This window comes from Haliotis cracherodii, unplaced genomic scaffold (assembly GCF_022045235.1).
Source record: "Haliotis cracherodii isolate W230 unplaced genomic scaffold, xgHalCrac1.p SCAF_1, whole genome shotgun sequence".
Classification (NCBI taxonomy): Eukaryota; Metazoa; Mollusca; class Gastropoda; order Lepetellida; family Haliotidae; genus Haliotis; species Haliotis cracherodii.
Genome location: NW_027266264.1, coordinates 22,083,730 through 22,103,301, shown reverse-complemented (window position 1 = coordinate 22,103,301; position 19,572 = coordinate 22,083,730). Strand labels below are relative to the sequence as shown.

The window sequence follows — 19,572 nt, the reverse complement described above, 5'->3', positions numbered from 1 at the left end:
AGCTATGCATTATAAAAAAATCGTTGGCAAGAATGGATACAATCAAGGTAAACTCAAGTACAATTTATAAATGAATCAACAATGGCTATAATCAATACGTTTTATCAATAAGGAATATCATCAAAGGTAACTCAGTATATATATATATGGGCTATATCTATGATGTAGAATATAGCTCAGTAAACTGTATTGATAAGCACAATACTCAAAGGCAGATCAGTGTAAAGTTTTATACCGGCTACAATCAAAGGCAATGCTAGTATACTTGCTACACTTTAATGTGTATGTATAGCAACCTGGATCAAGGGACACTCGGAAAACAGTCTTATATAAGTATATGTAAACACAGCGTTATGTAAATGCTATCGGGACTGTCTTCGTTCCAATATGTTCGATAAGCCCACTCACGCTGTGATTTAGTTTCACTTGCTATGGAATACCTTCGTTGACATATTTTGTTGAGAGGGAAGAAGACACTCCAGACGAACAAGAGCCCAAACAACCCCTCTTACATATTCTGACAGATTGATTTATCATTGCAAATGGATATGTCGCGGGCTCCACAGTCCTTTTCTCCAAACGCGTTGAAGCATAGCATACAGAGCTATAGTCTTTCAGTATCATAATGGCTTACTGCCCTTTACAATTGGAATTTAGACATAGGTTCAATTTGACCTACCGTAAACTGCGCATACATAACTTCTTGTTCTACGCTGAGCGGTGTATTTTATGCCCATAGATAGATATTCTGGGTAGTTTTTATACATTAAGAGGTGCGATCGGTTAACCCTCACACAGGCTGGGATAGTCCGTGTCGCGCCAATATGTATATGCCAGTGTATTGGTTTTCATTCTGTGTGTAAAGGTCAAACTAAATGTCGACAAGCGCTTTCAGAACACACTTTGGACCAAGTGTTTGTCAACTGGACAAACAATTAAAAGTAAATACGATAGCTGTCTTTACGGGTCTTTCAGTTTTTAGTTTTAAAAGGGTTACTGTTAGTTGGAATGTTAATACTCGGTGTCAATACGCCCTAGCGTTGTCTCAATAAACAGGTCTTGTATCAATACAATCAGGGCTAGGTAGTCTAAGGGGATAGCTGTCGTCTCAATACATCCTAGCGTAGTTTCATTTAACAGGTATAGTCTCAATACACTCAGTCGTTGTATTTGGTAAATATTTGTTGAGAATGTAAACACCCTAGAGTGTAGAAACTCCACATAACAAGTGTAGTCTCAATACTCAGGTGTAATCTTTAAACATTCAGGTGGAGGATCAACACATTCAGGTGAAGTCTCAATACTCAGGTGTAATCTTAATACATTCAGGTGGAGGATTAACACATTCAGGTGAACTCTCAATACTCAGGTGTAATCTTAATACATTCAGGTGGAGGATCAACACATTCAGGTGAAGTCTCAATACTCAGGTGTAATCTTAATACATTCAGGTTGAGGATCAACACATTCAGGTGAAGTCTCAATACTCAGGTGTAATCTTAATACATTCAGGTGGAGGATCAACACATTCAGGTGTAGTCTCAGGACATCCAGGTCATGTCTCAATTCATTCAGGTATAGTACCAGTACCTTCAGGTGTAGTCTCAATACACAGGTGTAATCCTAGTACATTCAGGTGGAGGATCAACCCATTCAGGTGTAGTCTCAATGCATTCAGGTGTATTATCAATACATTCAGACGTAGAATCAATACATCCAGGTGTAGTCTCAATAAACAGGTGTAGTCTCGATACATTCAGGCGTAGTCTCAATAAAGATATGTATTCCCAATACATCCTAGCATATTCTCTATAAACAGGTGTAGTCTCAATAAGCAGGTGTAGTCCCCATACATAGTCTCGACATATAAATTCGGGTATAGTCTCGATACATTCAGGTAAAGCCTCAATACATTTAGTTATAGTTTCGAGACAGTCAGCTGTGTATCAAAACATCCAGGTGCAGTCTGAATAAACAGGTGTAGTTCCCATGCATTTGGGTGTAGTCTCGATACATTCAGGTAAAGCCTCAACACATTCGGTTACAGTTTCGAGACAGTCAGGTGTGTATCAATACATCAAGGTGCAGTCTTAATTAACAGGTATAGTCCCAATACATGTGTAGGTGTAGGTGTAGGTGTAGTATTGATAAATAGGTGTACTCTAAATAAAGAAGTGTTGTTTCAATATACCCAGTAAACATGTGATGAGATGTTAAACACTCGAGACTGGATAAACTGTTCTCACTTCGTCTCAGTAAAGACACGTAGTCTTAATGCATTCGATGAAGCGGCAGCGAATAGTTATAGTCTCTACAGATGCAGATGTTGTCTGTAATAGTAGGCCTTGTCTCAATACATTCAAGTGTATTCTCAATAAACAGGCGTGGTCACAATGCGTTCTGGTGTAGTCTCGATAAATAGGTATGGACACAGGCGTAGTGTAAGAGTAATATAAGAGGTGTTGTCTCAATAAGCTGATTTACCTAGGATTCTTTATGTACTTTCACTTCCGTTCTTTCCACTGCAATAGATCGTTATTATAATGCTTTACAGGGGGATCATACAACACCTATACCAATAACATTTTTGCGATAATGTTCTACATCCAATAATTACAAATAATGAAACAATTTTTGAAACTAATACAAACATATATCGAAAAATATCACTGGAAGGAGATGTGCTAACAGAATAGGTTTCGGATGTTGAAATTTGGGATTTCTAAAGTTAACGTTTGGGGCTATCGGTTACACGCAACGAATTGGACGTGTTAAAGTCATGTGTTATCCCTTATATGTGACGATGTATATGTGAATAGTATCTACTAGAGTATGTCAACATGGGAATAATCACGAAAAGATAATAGATTTTGGTGAAACTGATGAATGGGTAACCCATTTGAATACAACCTGACATTGTGTAACAATCTCACTGCAACAAAAGTAAATACACACCTGAATGTAGGACAGTTACCATGATTACCATTAAATTGAAAAACACATAGTTTTTTATATAAAAAGAACGAAATGTCAAATTAAAACATATATTATCGCCTTTTCACAGGTCAAAGCTAAAAATCGCTTAATTGTCGCAACGTGCACTCTTTTTCAGACATGAAACGCCGTAGAGGGGGGTGATTTCACAAAGCCTTTTGTTTGTATTGTTTAACAGGACCTGGTGTAAGGTGATATTTCACTGTGTCGTAGTAGTGAATAGCTCGGTTGCCAAGAGGCTATCTCTCATATAACCACTCTCTACTGTCAAGATTCACTCTTATCGCTCCTCCATATCTTGTATACACCCACAGACAACCACAACAAACGGCATATACATTTCTAGAGGTGTTATTATTTTGTAGACATATTTGGGCATTATAAACTAAATTTCAACATGAGAAAACGTTAATTCCACGCCTGATATTTGATACATTTTCTTTGTTGCTTAGGCCACCGTAGAGGCAACCCTGTCTTTTCGACATTAACCTAACATTACATGTTACTAATGTTTATTGGTGTAGGGCTTAGAGTCGCTTCCTGGTACATCATTGTGGATGGCAACGTGCTTGGTCAACACTGTCAGAGAAACCTGCATTGTCAACACTTCCAGACAACCTGCCTCGTCAACACTGTCAGACGACCTTCCTTGGGAACACTGTCAGACAACCTGCCAAGTCAACACTGCCAGACAACCTGCCTAGTCAACACTGCCTGACAACCTGCCTCGTCAACACTGTCAGACAACCTGCCTAGTCAACACTGCGAGACAACCTGCCTCGTCAACCCTGTCGGACGACCTGCCTCGTCAACACTGCCAGACAACCTGCCTCGTCAACACCGCCAGACAACCTGCCTCGTCAACACTGCCAGACAACCTGCCTCGTCAACACTGCCAGACAACCTGCCTAGTCAACACTGCCAGACAACTTGCATTGTCAACACTGTCAGACGACCTTCCTTAGGAACACTATCAGACAACCTTCCTCGTCAACACCGCCAGACAACCTGCTTCGTCAACACTGCCAGACAACCTGCATTGTCAACACTGTCAGATGACCTTCCTTGGGAACACTGTCAGACAACCTTCCTCGTCAACACTGCCAGACAACCTGCCTCGTCAACACTGCCAGACAACCTGCCTCGTCAACACCGCCAGACAACCTGCCTAGTCAACACTGCCAGACAACCTGCCTAGTCCACACTCAACACTGTCAGACAACCTGCCTCGTCAACACTGCCAGACAACCTGCCAAGTCAACACTGTCAGACAACCTGCCAAGTCAACACTGTCAGACAACCTGCCTGGTGCACAGTGCCAGACAACTGCTAGTGCCTAGTAATCGTATACATTTCAACATGGACAACATGAGTCTAGAGCATTTATACATAATATATTTTATCAAATAATAAATAAATAGAAATACTGTTTCGTGACTGACATCCCGTTAATTGAAAACGACAAGCAACTACTAATAATAGCTTCTGGATTATCATGTGGTCAATAATTAATGGTCTACATTAACAAATGTCTGAAACTAAATGATTACAGAATGTGTTTGAAAGGTCCAAGTGAGTAATGACGGTAAACGAGAAGCGTGTTACTAAAACGACGTAGGACATTGTAGTGTGTGACGAAGTGGTTGTTCGGGGTGGAGCCTTGGTCGATACGAGTCTCTTATGTCCCAGCGAGCCGCTCACAAGGAGACAGTCACAGCGCCACAGCCAGCATAGAACACTGCACCAGGTAAGTCAGTAGCATTGACTCTCTGTGTGTCATACCGGCTTTTTAACACAGGACGAAATGTTTGAAACTATGGCTGGAACATTGATACCCTATTAAACAGCAACTTGTTACGACGTTGACAACTGAGAGATGTGAAAGCTTCGCAGCTTGGAACAACAACGTCCAAATATCAGTCATTTCGTTATTGCTCTCTTCAGTTATTGCAGAGAATCATATGTTTCCTTTGAAATATTCTGTATGTTTGTATGTTATGCTTGCAGCTTGACACATTCAGATAACATAATTAAAACTGATGAGGCCGGACGAAATGGGTTTTGTGAAATCGTAAATAGAAATCTCAAGATCGGAATAAATCATCTGTTTTTCACGTGAGTGTTACGGCAGTCACTCGGCTGCTTACGTCGGTGACACACTATCAACCTCTGTAGGCAGGAACACGATCCTCTGTTTGGGAGGAGACGTACTTGTTATGCATGTCGTGTTGCTGGAATAGCTGTCTGGCAGAGAGTCACGTTGTGTGCGGTGTCATGGGGTAGAACGAGGCGCGTGTGATCAATATTAAGAGAAAACAGCATTCCCTAGTTTCCTGCTCGCTAGCTGGAATGGCTATTAAAGGAGATTACATGACAGTCCTTCGTATTGTCGGGTGGAGTGTCGTAATATTGTCGGACAGAGTGTCACATATTATCGGGGAGAGCGTCACATGTTGTCAGGTAGAGCGTCACATATGGACGGGTAGAGTGTCACATATTGTCGGGTAGAGCGTCACATGTTGTCGGGTAGAGCGTCGCATATTGTCGGGTGGAGAGTCAGATATTGTCGGGTAGAGGATCAGATATTGTTGGGTAGAGTGTCACATATTGTCGGGTAGAGCGTCACATATTGTCGGGTAGAGCGTCACACATTGTCGGGTAGAGTGTCACATATTGTTGGGTAGAGCGTCACATATCGTCGGGTAAACTGTCACACATTGTCGGGTAGAGTGTCAACATTGTTGGGTAGAGCGTCACATATCGTCGGGTAAACTGTCACACATTGTCGGGTAGAGTGTCACATATTGTCGGGTAGAGTGTCACATATTGTCGGGTAGAGCGTCACATGTTGTCGGGTAGAGCGTCGCATATTGTCGGGTGGAGAGTCAGATATTGTCGGGTAGAGGATCAGATATTGTTGGGTAGAGTGTCACATATTGTCGGGTAGAGCGTCACATATTGTCGGGTAGAGCGTCACACATTGTCGGGTAGAGTGTCACATATTGTTGGGTAGAGCGTCACATATCGTCGGGTAAACTGTCACACATTGTCGGGTAGAGTGTCAACATTGTTGGGTAGAGCGTCACATATCGTCGGGTAAACTGTCACACATTGTCGGGTAGAGTGTCACATATTGTCGGGTAGAGCGTCACATATTGTCGGGTAGAGCGTCACATATTGTAGGTTAGAGCGTCACATATTGTCGGGTAGAGCTTCACACATTGTCGGGTAGAGCGTCGCATATTGTCGGGTAGAGCGTCGCATATTGTCGGGTAGAGCGTCACACATTGTCAGGTAGTGCTTCACACATTGTCGGGTAGAGTGTCACATATTGTCGGATAGAGCGTCGCATATTGTCGGGTAGAGCGTCACACATTGTCAGGTAGTGCTTCACACATTGTCGGGTAGAGTGTCACATATTGTCGGGTAGAGCGTCGCATATTGTCGGGTAGAGCGTCACACATTGTCGGGTAGAGCGTCACACATTGTCGGTTAGAGCGTCGCATATTGTCGGGTAGAGCGTCACATATTGTCGAGTGGAACGTCAGATATTGTCGGGTAGAGCGTCACATATTGTCGGGTAGAGCGTCACATATTGTCGGGTAGAGCGTCACATATTGTAGGTTAGAGAGTCACACATTGTCGAGTAGAGAGTCAGAATACTTTCGCTTCGTGCCGTGTTGATCATCACAGTTTAAGAGTTAATAAATGTTGTTCGAATAAAGGAGATTAGTTCCTCCACATTCCTCGTACATGTTAATAGCCATTTAAAGTGCATTTTCATGTTGTGGGTGATCGAGTAAACACATAAATTATGCAGCAGCAAATGTCTGGTAACAAGGTGTTACTATTATGACAGTGTTGTCATGATGGCGACGGTAAACATGTGTTCACACATATCTGTCCGACATAGGGGTCACAGTAGTTCTTGTTAGTAGCGCTGCCATGCATGACATTAAGGTATGGCTGTGGTACCAGACATGAATAGTTATAACAACAACAACAACAACAACAACAACAACAACTACTACTACTACTACTACTACTACTACTACTACTACTACTACTACTACTACTAGTAGTAGTAGTGGGGCGATCGGGTAGCCTAGTGGTTAAAGCGTTCGCTCGTCACGCAGAAGACCCGGGTTCGATTCCCGACAAGGGTACACTGTGTGAAGTCCATTTCTGGTGTCCCCCGCCGCGATATTGCTGGAATATTGCTAGAAGCGGCGTAAAACCAAACTCACTCACTAGTAATAGTGCAATATTTTTCTGCTAACCTAATATGATACCGCATACGGCAACTAAAGACACCGTGGCGAATTTATTATGCCGAAAGGTACCCTATCTCGTATCCATATCGCACATGTCATGTCAAAATGAAAGCTTGACACCTTCAACCGGTGTAACTGACAGGACCGACACAACGCTATAATGAAAACACAATGCAATATATACTGCACTAAATGTGAATGTTTCAACAAGTATTATAGCTAATATGGATAGACTTATCCTAAGAATGCCCATCACCGGCATCGCGCTTCTTGTTTGTCACGTCATCCTATAGTATGTTCCATGACGTTGCTATTTGTAAATCAGTGATCTCCGTTGAACTTGTAAGATTCCCGCCATGAGTACAACGTGTGAAGCCCATTTCTGGTGCCCCCGCAGTGATATTGCTGGAATATTGGCAATGTTTAAAGTGGCGTAAAACCATACTCACTCAACTCTCCGTTGTGAGTTTTTTTCTCTATAATTTTTATTAATATATTCACGAACGTGACTTCTTTAAAAATTCATGTTTTTGCACATCACAATTAATTATCTTAAAATACAAAACAGTTCTGCTCTCCGATTGACGACGACGTCTATCTATCTATCTATCTGTCTGTCTGTCTGTCTGTCTGTCTGTCTGTCTGTCTGTCTGTCTGTCTGTCTATCTATCTATCTATCCGTCTGTCTGTCTGTCTGTGTTTACACAATCGCACATGTAGTGAAACAAGATAGAAATTGTCAGCAACAAAATTATGGGATTCGAAAATCAACATGACATCTCAGATTGTTCACGACTGCATCACATAAAGAAACGAGATATTTAGACTTTCCAATCAGTAACAGTGCATGTCATACTGCTTACTGGGGTCATACAAAACGGTTCTCAACTCAACGGTTAACCTATGATTTATGGCGTATCTATTGAAAGCTTTAACCCAGGTGAAAACATGTTTCAGTCAGATTTCCTGGCGTCGCATTCGAGTGGGGTCTTCTTGTGAACACAACCGGTATGTAGGTCAGACGATCTCGATTATTGCTTCTCAGCGTTGGACACTACACTTATGCGGGCGTGTTGTCATATGAACTGATACATTAATGTTGACAATTCGTTCCTTTGTGTGTACTATTCAGACCATTTAGTTGTCACTGTAACAAACGAATGCCTACCGTACAAAATGCAATAAATGACCACACAATAGATGCGTGCGACAGCAGGGCTACACACGCCTCAGAAGTAGATATAAAGGCCGTGGAATAATGCTCAATAACTATTCCCTGACATTATTTGTTATTTAACAATATGCCAGGCGCATTACGTGAGGTGTTTGCAACACTTTAATATTGGATTTGTCAAACTAATATAGCAGTTTAACACTAAACCTTGCCAGCCTTAAAGAAACCTCCATAGGAATGTCTTTGATGCCGAGGTAAGTGATAGCTTTCCTGTCAAGGATCATGATTAATGCACGCTAAAGAATGGGATTAGACTGAATTTGAACTCTGACGAGGACCATGTTACTAACATGTGGTTGAGTCTCTGATATAGAAATACGATATATTACGGAAGCCAATTTAGTTCAGGATCTCTTGCCAATATAGTTACGGTGTTCACTGACATGCATAACAATAAGCATTGATCCACTGAAATACAGCAATCCGTCACACCTCGGGACATCGGTGTTCGTGAAGGATATTCTCCATTATGACCTGTGGTGAAAATTAAAAAGTTTCCAAACATCCGCTTCTGCTATTTATTATAGACGTGTTTAATAAATACAGTCAAGACTGACATGATCGTACATGTATCAACTCATCGTTTATGATACTATATGCAAAACGTACTGAAGTAATAGCGTAGCAGTTAGGTTACACCACTCAAAAGAAGTTAAGAACGCCCGATTTGTTCATATGACCTGCCATGCCGTGATAGATTAACTATAGTCATATCGGGTGTTCTGTAACGTCTTGTGAAAGGTATATGGGAGTGAGGTCCTATATCATTAGAAAACCAATAATTCGGTATCCTGAAAAGCTAAACTGCGAAAAAGGTATAATCATCATGATCATTATGTATGGGTTGGGTTTGAGTCTTTTTAACCAATATTTCAGTTATATCACACGGTGTCAGTTTCATGAGGGAGAAACGTCCCGAGTAAGGCGGGTAGTGCACGTTAACACTCCGGTATTGTGCTGATAGAACAAGGATCATGATCAGGTGCCAACGTCGGATTCGAACCAATGAAAAGCGGATTTGGGCAAGAATTAGGGACACAAATATGCTCCCACAAGTGTGGTTCTGTATGAATATAATATAAAACTTCAACGCCCGAGAATAATCAATGTCCACCCGCCGAAAGAAACAATAAAAATTTATTGTTTTAAGAAACAATTGAGAATTACAAAATACAATGGAGAAAAAAAGCAGCTAAGTATTATATTTGGTAAATGATCAACTCACGAAAACATCTCTGAGACAGACATGGCAAGTACGGTACACTACTGACTTTGTTAAGGGTGTGTGTACATCAGTCTAATGACATTATCAAGTGTACATTCTAAATGTCGATTACAGAAATATGACATCTGCAGACCCGTCATGGTTCCTTCCTGTGAATAGCTTGGTGTAAATTGAATCTGTTCCATAGAATAATCCACTCTTCCAACTCTCCGTTCAAATCAATGTTTCTCTTAAATTACGTTGACATTCGATTTTGCCAAACTGCCGTTCCGTACCTTAATTGGAATCAATTTTCTGTTGTAAACAAGATGCTACAAGTGACACAGTCTGTATTTCTGAACCATGTCCTGTATATCAGGAATTCAGGTTTGGGGATTAAGGTAGGCACATCTGTTCCTGAATCGTAGTTTGTATTCACGTCCTTGCAATTCCATTAAGCCTCCGACTGCCGTTTGGTCGATCGTGCATCACTTAACCAATCAGCCACCATTTAGCCAACCGTTTACCTTACTGGGGCGTGACCGATGAGGCGAATATATACCTGTTATGATTCTTATTCTTACCCAATCAGATGCATTGTTAGAGACAAACATCTGATTATGAAGACCATTCTGTATAAATACAGCACTTGGTCCAGGAATCCACATTAAACGAGAACGCACCAACACCAAGCAGCAGATTTACTTTGCAACAGACATCATGGTGAGTCCCGTCACTTATTTGTGTGCAATGTGATAAACAGGTCTCTCAAATATTTATGAAAACGTACTAGTTTACTGATTATTTAACGGCAACTGTACTTTGTACTTTTGTACTTTGAAACTATTCTTAAGCAAAGTAGTTTTGAATATTCTTTGACATTTGTGAAAGCACAGTCACCATATATGCGTCAGACGAAGCCGACGTTGTGTCTTCAGCATTTGTTCATATAGATCGACCTTTCATAAAGCGACATTTTGTGTACATTAATTGAAAACAATTTCAACGGAAAGTAGTTCTCGGGAAGTGAATGACAGTTCACGAAATTTGATACCATACCCGCTCGATTACCTCTAATACCGATAACATGTAAAGGCTTGTGTGTTTGCTTGTTGTTTAACGCAGCACTCAAATTATAAATTATAAATTATAAATGATCAGCGTCACGAACATCGTGAGCATCGCTCAACGCAATAGAGAAACGATGACATGCATGAAACAAGTCAGCGAGCCTGACCACCCGATCCTTCTCACGACAAGCATGTGTTGCTGAAGACCAATTCTCATTCTGATCTTCACGGGGTTTTTAAGTGTAGATAGTAATTATTGTGTTCTCGGTGAAGCCACACCCACCAGCCATCATGTGCACGCCAGTGGCGAGAACAGTTCTCACGGATTGCGTAAACGAAATTAGACACGTGGGACACGAGGTTTTGATTCAATTGCGGGGTTAACTGTTTGTGTGGTGTCAGAGTCAACACTCTGTGACCATTGGCACGTCCGCGGAGAAGGTGATAAAACATGCGGTCAGCAAGAAACTTGCAAGTAGGTATATCTTGTCTGACTATTCACAACGAAGACTTGCCCATTGGAAAAGGCATTGATTTGTAAGGAGCAAACTCTACAAACCTTCGCGAAGTACTCTATAGGGGAAGGTCAGGGGCATTTTTTTTTCCGAACTAAATTGAGAGTGACTGACGTTTACAATGTATTGATATGACACATTCCTGTCACGCTATAAGCGTTCACCTTTTAAATACCTAGTTTCAATTTATATCGTTTCTTGCAAGCTAGGAAGTGAACTGGTTTCATTGTAAGGTGTTACAAATGCTGCCTGGAAGGAAAGTAAACCTTTCTAAGTAGATACATGTTCAGCATTGTCATGTGTGGGATTAAGTCATATTTAAGGGGTGACGTTTCTGTTACACCGATGAAACCAAGATAAGATGATAATGCGTAAATGTATGTAGGGAAATGAGGCAAGCTTTATACTTCGTTGAGGGGCGGTGTGTTATCCTAGCGGTTAACGCATTCGCCCGTCACGCCGGAGGTCCAGGTCCGATTTGCAATGTGCAGTGTGTGTCTCCCATTTCTGATGTCCCTCGTCGTGATATTACCAGAACACTTGCATTGTTTAGGCTGGCTAAAACCATAGTCATATCTCATATTGGAATTCAAGCAGCTGATTCCACCATGCGTGTGTAAAGTGCGATTTGACACTTATTTTATCAATATTACAACAGCGAAACTCCAGCAGTAGCATTTTTATGTTCCAATTTTGGGAATCTGAAACCGTGTTTTGGCTTCAGCAAAAATGGTTATGGTTTAACCGACCCGTGCCAACCGCCCACCACCTGAAGACTGACACCCATGGATTTTTTGATACGGCCATATTTCCTTTGTAGAACCTTACCGTTCAAACACACCATTGTGAATTTCAGTTCTTGAACCACCTGGCGCACCGGCGTGGGAAGATGGACCCGGACGAGGAAATACCTGACACTAAGGATGCGTCCAGGCCCTTCCTCACCAGAAATACAGGTGAGATTAGACATGTGTTCTTGAATGGACGGGTTCATGTTAGGGTTAGCCTCATTTCCATAAAGACAATTTCGATTCCATCGTCTTCTATATTTCTCGTTGCCTGCTGACCAGTTTTGTGTCTTCGCATCTAACGTTATCAGCGCATAGTTTGAATTACATGATATTTCCTATTTTCAGGACCAGGTCGAAATCACTGGTGTTGAATTTAGTATACAATCTCTGTCATGTCTCTCTTTGCTATCACTGCTGCTGAATCCAGTATATATCTCAATGTCATGATGTCTCACTTTGCTATCACTGGGGCTGAATCCAGTTACTGTATATATCTCAGTGTCATGATGTCTCACTTTGCTATCACTGGGACAGACTCCGGTATATATCTCAGTGTCATGATGTCTCACATTGGTATCACTACAGCTGAATCTAGTATATTTCACTGCATCAAAGCTCAATGCACCACATCCTTACTTCATCCCCATTTGAATGCAAAGGTATCCCATATTGCCCTCATTAGGGCTGAACGCCTTCTATCCTGACCATGACATCACTTGGACTGAATGTGATGGTATCTCACTCTGCCATTACTAGGACTGAATATATCCCATCCACGACAAGACATGATAATTCCCAGAAGACTAATATTAGGATTGAACATCACATAATACCCACATATTGGTCTGAACGTTTCCTATCTTAAATACTCCAAGCGAGTCGTCATGAAATCCCAGACTAATATTCTAACATGCCATTTACACAGACATTTTTTCTTTTGTTTTTGCTCTTCTCCAAATTCTACCACCTTCATATCATTACCTACTCTGCTCTGAGGTTGTCTCATGGTGTCTGATATAAAGAGGATATTTAATGGTGGTTGCTAATTACACCGTTTATCTAATCGAATGGCACTTCCGTCAGGGTTCACATTCCATATAATAGTTCCAACAGGCCATTCTGGCAAGAATTAAACAGGCCAACCATTTACGAGGTTCCAAATGTCTTTTCAGGATCGCAAAGGGTTGATAACCATTAAGTGGCAGTATCACGTCGGGGACCCTGACATTGGACAAACATGGGCCAAGAACTTTGACCATTGGCGATGTCTGATATCACAACTCTAGATAGTGATATATCAGAAACTCCTCAGAGATATGGCATTTATTCTCAATGAAAGATTAGGAAACCTCTCACTAATGTAATGAAAACCAATACACTTTGCTAATCACTTTTCACTTAACGAATGTTTCAGGTGAGGTTGGGATCTACATTGACCCGGTCGATGCTCAGGCAGTTAACCCCAAAGAGTTCGGTCTGGAGCACTGCTTCATGATGTCGGTCCGGGAGAGCCTGCTGGATTACCTGTCCAGAGCGGACCTGGTGAAGGTGAAGGGCGCCCTGGAACACCGAGGACTATTCAAAGGGGTCATCCTGGAGGGGATAAGGAAAGGTACGGTAACACGGAGGATCAGATTTACATGATTAGTCGAGTGTGAAAGATCATGGAGATCACACGCAGATTTATGTTCTACCCTGTGAAGGTTGATGAATGATCAGAACTCAGACTCTCGTTTGTATATCGCCCGGATCTCATGATATGCAGTCATGACCCATTGGAATAGGTCATTCTCCACCATGTGCACATTCACTTATGAATAGGTCACCCTGCACCATGTACGAATTCACATAGGAATAGGCTGTATAGCATCATGTGCACATGCATATTATAGAAACAGGTCACCCTGCACCATGTGCGATTTCACATAGAAATAGGCTGTATCGCATCATATGCACATACATACAGGAATAAGTCACCCCCACACCATGTGCACATTCACATAGTAATATGTCAACCCGCACCATGTGCACATTCACTTAGGAATAGATTGTATCGATCATATGCACATTCACATTGGAATAGGTCATCCTGCACCATGTGCACATTCGCTTAGAAATAGGTTCGATCCCCGGCCGCGTCATACCAAAAGACGGTTAAAGATGGTACTTGTTGCTACCCTGTCTGGCGCTCGGCATTAAGGGGCTAAAACAAGGACTGGTCGGCTCGGAGTCAGTACACTGTGTCTGAGTGGGGTATTCATGTTAAACTGCGGCCTGGTATCTCAGTGAGCTAGCACTATAAATCGGCATCAGTCCGGACTAGTACAAGCAGCCAACACACACACGTACATGCACGTCGCTATATAAGTGCAATAATCTTGGACGCGACGTTAAACCCCATTTCACCTCACCGCACCTTAGAAATAGGTCACCCCGCACCTTGTGCACATTCACTTTGGAATAGATTGTATTGCGTAATATGCACCTTCACATAGGAATAGGTCACCCCGCACCATGTGCACATTCACATAGGAATAGGTCACCATGCACCATGTGCATATTCACATTAAGAATAGGTCACCCCGCACCATGTGCATATTCACATTAGGAATAGGTCACCCCGCACCATGTGCATATTCACATTAGGAATAGGTCACCCTGCACCATGTGCACATTCACATAGGAATAGGTCACCCCGCACCATGTGCACATTCACATAGGAATAGGTCACCCCGCACCATGTGCATATTCACATTAGGAATAGATCACCCCGCACCATGTGCATATTCGCATTAGGAATAGTCTGTATCGGATCATATACCCACTCTCATAGAAATAGGTCACCCTGCACCATCTGCACATTCACAAATGAATAGGTCATTGTTATTATCCACCTGTTACTGTATTGTATTGTTTCTTGTTTAACGTCGCGCTCAGCAATATTCCAGCTATATGACGGCGGTTTGTATATAATAGAGGCTGGACCAGACAATCCAGTGATTAATATCATGAGCATCGATCCACGCAATTGGGAAACAATGACAGGCATCAACCAAGTCAACGAGCTTGACCCCCCCATCTATTAAGCATACTGAATGTATATAATACCGTCCGACGACATGCCCATTTAAATATCTGAAACTCAATCAACCTGAACCACATGATAATGAGGCACTCGACCGTCAGTACTAAACATGTATAGAAGCCACCCTTCTTCGAAACATAACTGCACGTCTGCACCTCCCTCAGAGCCAGAATACACGTGGGTTCAAATCCCGGACTATAATTGTTTATGATTTATCAGCAACATTCCCGTGGTCGTCGGCTCACAAATGTGGTGAACGTGAAAAACCTGCATCGCGTTGGACGTTCTACCCTCAGGCTGACACGCCGTGAAATAACTGAAATATCAGTATTGTTTAAAAAGTTCCAAAACCCAACTGACTCACTCCCGTTTTAATTCCACGTGAATCACCTTTTACTTCTCACATACGCGTGTATCAGCCACTCCTTCTAACCATTATTCCATGTAAACCCATCCTTTAAATACCCATGTGAATATCCCGTGACACCTATTTGGAGTTAAATGAATCATTTGTTTTGCTTGTTGTTTAAAGCCGCACTTTCAAATATCCATACTATATAACGACGACATTTATATAATCAAACAAGTGATTAATATTATGAGCAACGGTCAACGCCATGGGTACGATTGGTAGTCACCGAGCCTGAAGACCCGATCAAAAATAGGTCGCTCTATATGTTATAATTTTGTTCCTTAGTAACCTGATTTAAAACCTAGTGTTGTTTCAGGTATGATCTTGATAGTCACCTTCGATGACCTTGAAGCTCTGGAGAGCCTATGGAGGCTGTGGGAGAAGGACAAGTTGTCGACATTGTTCCAGGAACTGTTCGTTACCAAGGAGACAATGAAGCAATGTGCTGTGACCCGGCTGACCATCCGCGCTAAGATGTGGGAGGATGAATATGCAGACTGCAAAGAAGAGCTTCTCAACAGAAGCAATGAGCGAGTCAGCATCGCCAAGTTCCGTGAGTAACTCCATCTATCCCTCGTGTAACGGTATTTTATTACTGTTTGATTCGAATGTCGCAGTTTGTGTAGCGGTAGTATCCTGGAAATCCCAACGAAAGTCATGACAACTGTGTAGAGACGTGTATGTCTATTTTCTTTTACAAGTAGACCGCCTTCGTGGTGTTGAATTGCTCCAAGTCATAGTTCCATCTTCTTTCTTTAGATTCAGGAAACTCTACATGTTACAAATTTCAAATACATTTAGACAACAATACTGTATCCAAAATGTATTGATCACATTGACAATAATGTTGCTTAAGACGACCTCTGGAAGCAGCATCTGCACAACAAATAAATACATGCGTTTAAAATATCCCCAGAAATTATATTTCCTGCCAGGGATGTGTACAATTCACTAAGAACTATGGAAACAGAGACAGGACGGGTGAACTAAAGCTAGTTATAACAAATTATGTGCAGAAGATGAATGCATCGTTGTTCAGGAATGACAGTAAAACAGGCCGACATATTCATAAATCCACAGAATCAAAAGACGTTTAAAAAATGATTTTCACTCGAGTTCGATTGGGGAACTGTGGACTAAATGGTGACGTATGTACTACAGATAAGACCGTTTCTGCAAATTGTTGCCATTCTGGTGGCCGAAATTGTTTCCAAATACTTCATAGAATGTCGTGGCCTTGAAGTCGAAAAATTATGAGGGATTCAGTCCAAAGGCCCATAGAATTCATCCACAAAACGAATAGATATCATAATGTTAATATGTAAATGAGAATGTTCAATCCAGATATACAATGTATATGCAGCTTTTATTTATCTCATGTCTATCTTATACGTAGGTCTCAACATATTAATGTTGAATCGATTTCCATCTGCTCAACCACTATTACTAAAGTGTTTTGTTGAACACAAAGCGGGTGTCGGTGGCCCTTATACTTTTACTGCTATTCGTCTTAAATCCCATTACTACCACCACCACTAGCCAATATATTATTAGCAATTTTTACCGATGTTTGATTTATGTTGAAACAAACGTTTTGTTTTTAAAGGTTATATTATTATGTATTACGTACCGATATGACTGATTGGACACCTTCTTTTCCTTTTATCCAGGTTGCTGTATAATGTTCATCATTTCTTCCAGCTAACGACATGAAAATCCTGAAGGAGATCCGGGATTGTCAGAAGCAGCTCGGCGAGGACACCTCGAAGATGAGGGACTTGGAGAACGATTTCGAGCTGAATCTGGACGACTTCATGATCTGCGTTAAACGCATCCTGCCTGATGATGTTGGTATAATCCAATCACTTGGCGACTTCCGCAACTCTGTCAAGATAGCAAAGGGCATCCGAAAAACAGGATTTGAATCCATCGACATATTCCTTGAAACTCTTGACGTGATTGGACAGATCTTTGAGGACGTGGAAACTACGTTCTGCTACCGTCTCTCCCAAATTCATGGAGTGTGCGAGACGGAGGAACAGAAAGACAAAGTGGAGATCATCAAGGCGACCCGGAAGGACATGGAGGAACTCCTTAGACCAGACCACAGCCTTCTGAAAGTTCGGTTCAAGGACTGGGAGCTTAAGATTAATCCGCGAGAGAAGAAGCTATTTTTGGGGCTTATTAGTCTGGTACCAATAGGATTAGAAAGGCTGATTGATATCGACCATTATATAGACGAGTTCATAACCGCCTTTCCAGAGCAGATTGGATAGAGGGTTGAAGTACATCATTGGCCATATCTGTCACAAAGTGTTCGAAGAAGATATATCGGAACGACTGCGAGTTTGATTCAATGACATTCACTGTCCTCATTATTTCACGCGATCCCTGATCTTAAATTGGGTAATTAATTTGTTCGTTATATATAGTTGCAGTTTTCTGTTATTTGTTTCTTTCTCAGCTCATTCCAAATATATTAAAATTAATTAAGTGTACGCTTCGTAAAAATCGTCGAATTCTATAGAGGTTTATCGACGAATGTAGGTGCATGTACACACGTGTGAGATGCTACATGTATGAGTAAAACATATATACATCTTCAATAACGAGTTGGCTACTATTAAATTGTCTGTGCGTTCCATGCCTCAAACACTGAACATGATGCTCTCAACTCGCTATATTTAATGAAAGATTCTGTAGTAATAGGGGAGGCCGACATTTCCAGTATGCACAGGTTTCCTCGGTACTTTTATTTTTAATAATACTGTTATTAACAGCATGTTTATTGAATATATAGCTGTAGCCCTTCAACATGAATCAGAAAACGACACAATCCTGCCTGCATCGACACGTTTGTTTTCCATGAAATGCAATTTGTCATCTTTTAGTTTTAGATCAGGACTACTCCGTCCAAATGTCTGTAAATGTTTTATGTTTCATATTCTACAATGCCATGTATATATCCGTCACATTAAACCATGCGCAAGACATTGATTTTGTTTCATTTAGGAAGGATATGGTAGCCATTGTGCTAATTTACCTGACAAGATGATCTGGTGTTTGCTTAATCAATACCGAAACGATGGACATAATGTTGCCACTTTCATCAACGAAGCTTATTACAAAATTCATGCACAAAGAGTTGTAAAAGAAGCACCCCGCTTATTGCAAGCTTCATAGACAAAGCGGTGTAGAAGCACTCCGCTTATTACAAACTTCATGCACAAATGGGTGTAGAAGAAGCACGTTGCTTATTACAAGCTTCATAGACAATGCGGTGTAGAAGAAGCACTTTGCTTATTACAAGCTTCGTAGACAATGCGGTGTAGAAGAAGCACTCCACTTATTACAAACTTCATGCACAAAGTGGAGTAAAAGAAGCACTTTGCCTATTGCAAGCTTCATAGACAAAGCGGTGTAGAAGCACTCTGCTTAGTACAAGCTTCTGGCACAAAGCGGTGTAGAAGAAGCACCCCGCTTATTACAAGCTTTGTAGACAAAGTGGTGTAGAAGAAGCACTCCGTTTAGTACAAGCTTCATGCACAAAGCGGTGTAGAAGAAGCGCTCCGCTTATTGCAAGCTTCATGCACAAAGGTGTGTAGAAGAAGCACTTTGCTTTTTACAAGCTTCATAGACAATGCGGTGTAGAAGAGGCACTCCACTTATTACAAGCTTCATAGACAAAGCGGTGTAGAAGAAGCACTCCGCTTATTACAAGTTTCATGCACAAAGCGGTGTAGAAGAAGCACTCCGCTTATTGCAAGCTTCATGCACAAAGGTGTGTAGAAGAAGCACTTTGCTTATTACAAGCTTCATAGACAATGTGGTGTAGAAGAAGCACTCCGCTTATTACAAGCTTTGTAGACAAAGTGGTGTAGAAGAAGCACTCCGCTTATTACAAGCTTCATGCACAAATGGGTATAGAAGAAGCACTCCGCTTATTACACGCTTCATAGACAAAGCGGTGTAGAAGAAGCACTCCGCTTATTA

General features: G+C 41.5%; 1 protein-coding gene across 2 annotated transcripts; it reads left to right on the top strand.

Annotated features, from left to right (window-relative positions):
* Positions 1-4,667: 4,667 nt before the first annotated feature.
* LOC139461959 (uncharacterized) lies at positions 4,668-18,568 on the top strand. Of its 2 annotated transcripts, none has more exons than XM_071243451.1 (5): positions 4,668-4,741; positions 12,148-12,247; positions 13,497-13,694; positions 15,896-16,132; positions 17,281-18,568. In XM_071243451.1, exons 2-5 carry the CDS (start codon positions 12,181-12,183, stop codon positions 17,853-17,855), a joined length of 1,077 nt encoding a protein of 358 aa, XP_071099552.1. In that variant the 5' UTR covers positions 4,668-4,741; positions 12,148-12,180; the 3' UTR covers positions 17,856-18,568. The 2 variants fall into 2 exon arrangements, with proteins under 2 accessions (XP_071099552.1, XP_071099560.1); XM_071243459.1 differs by lacking the exon at positions 4,668-4,741 and adding an exon at positions 8,595-8,696.
* Positions 18,569-19,572: the final 1,004 nt, after the last annotated feature.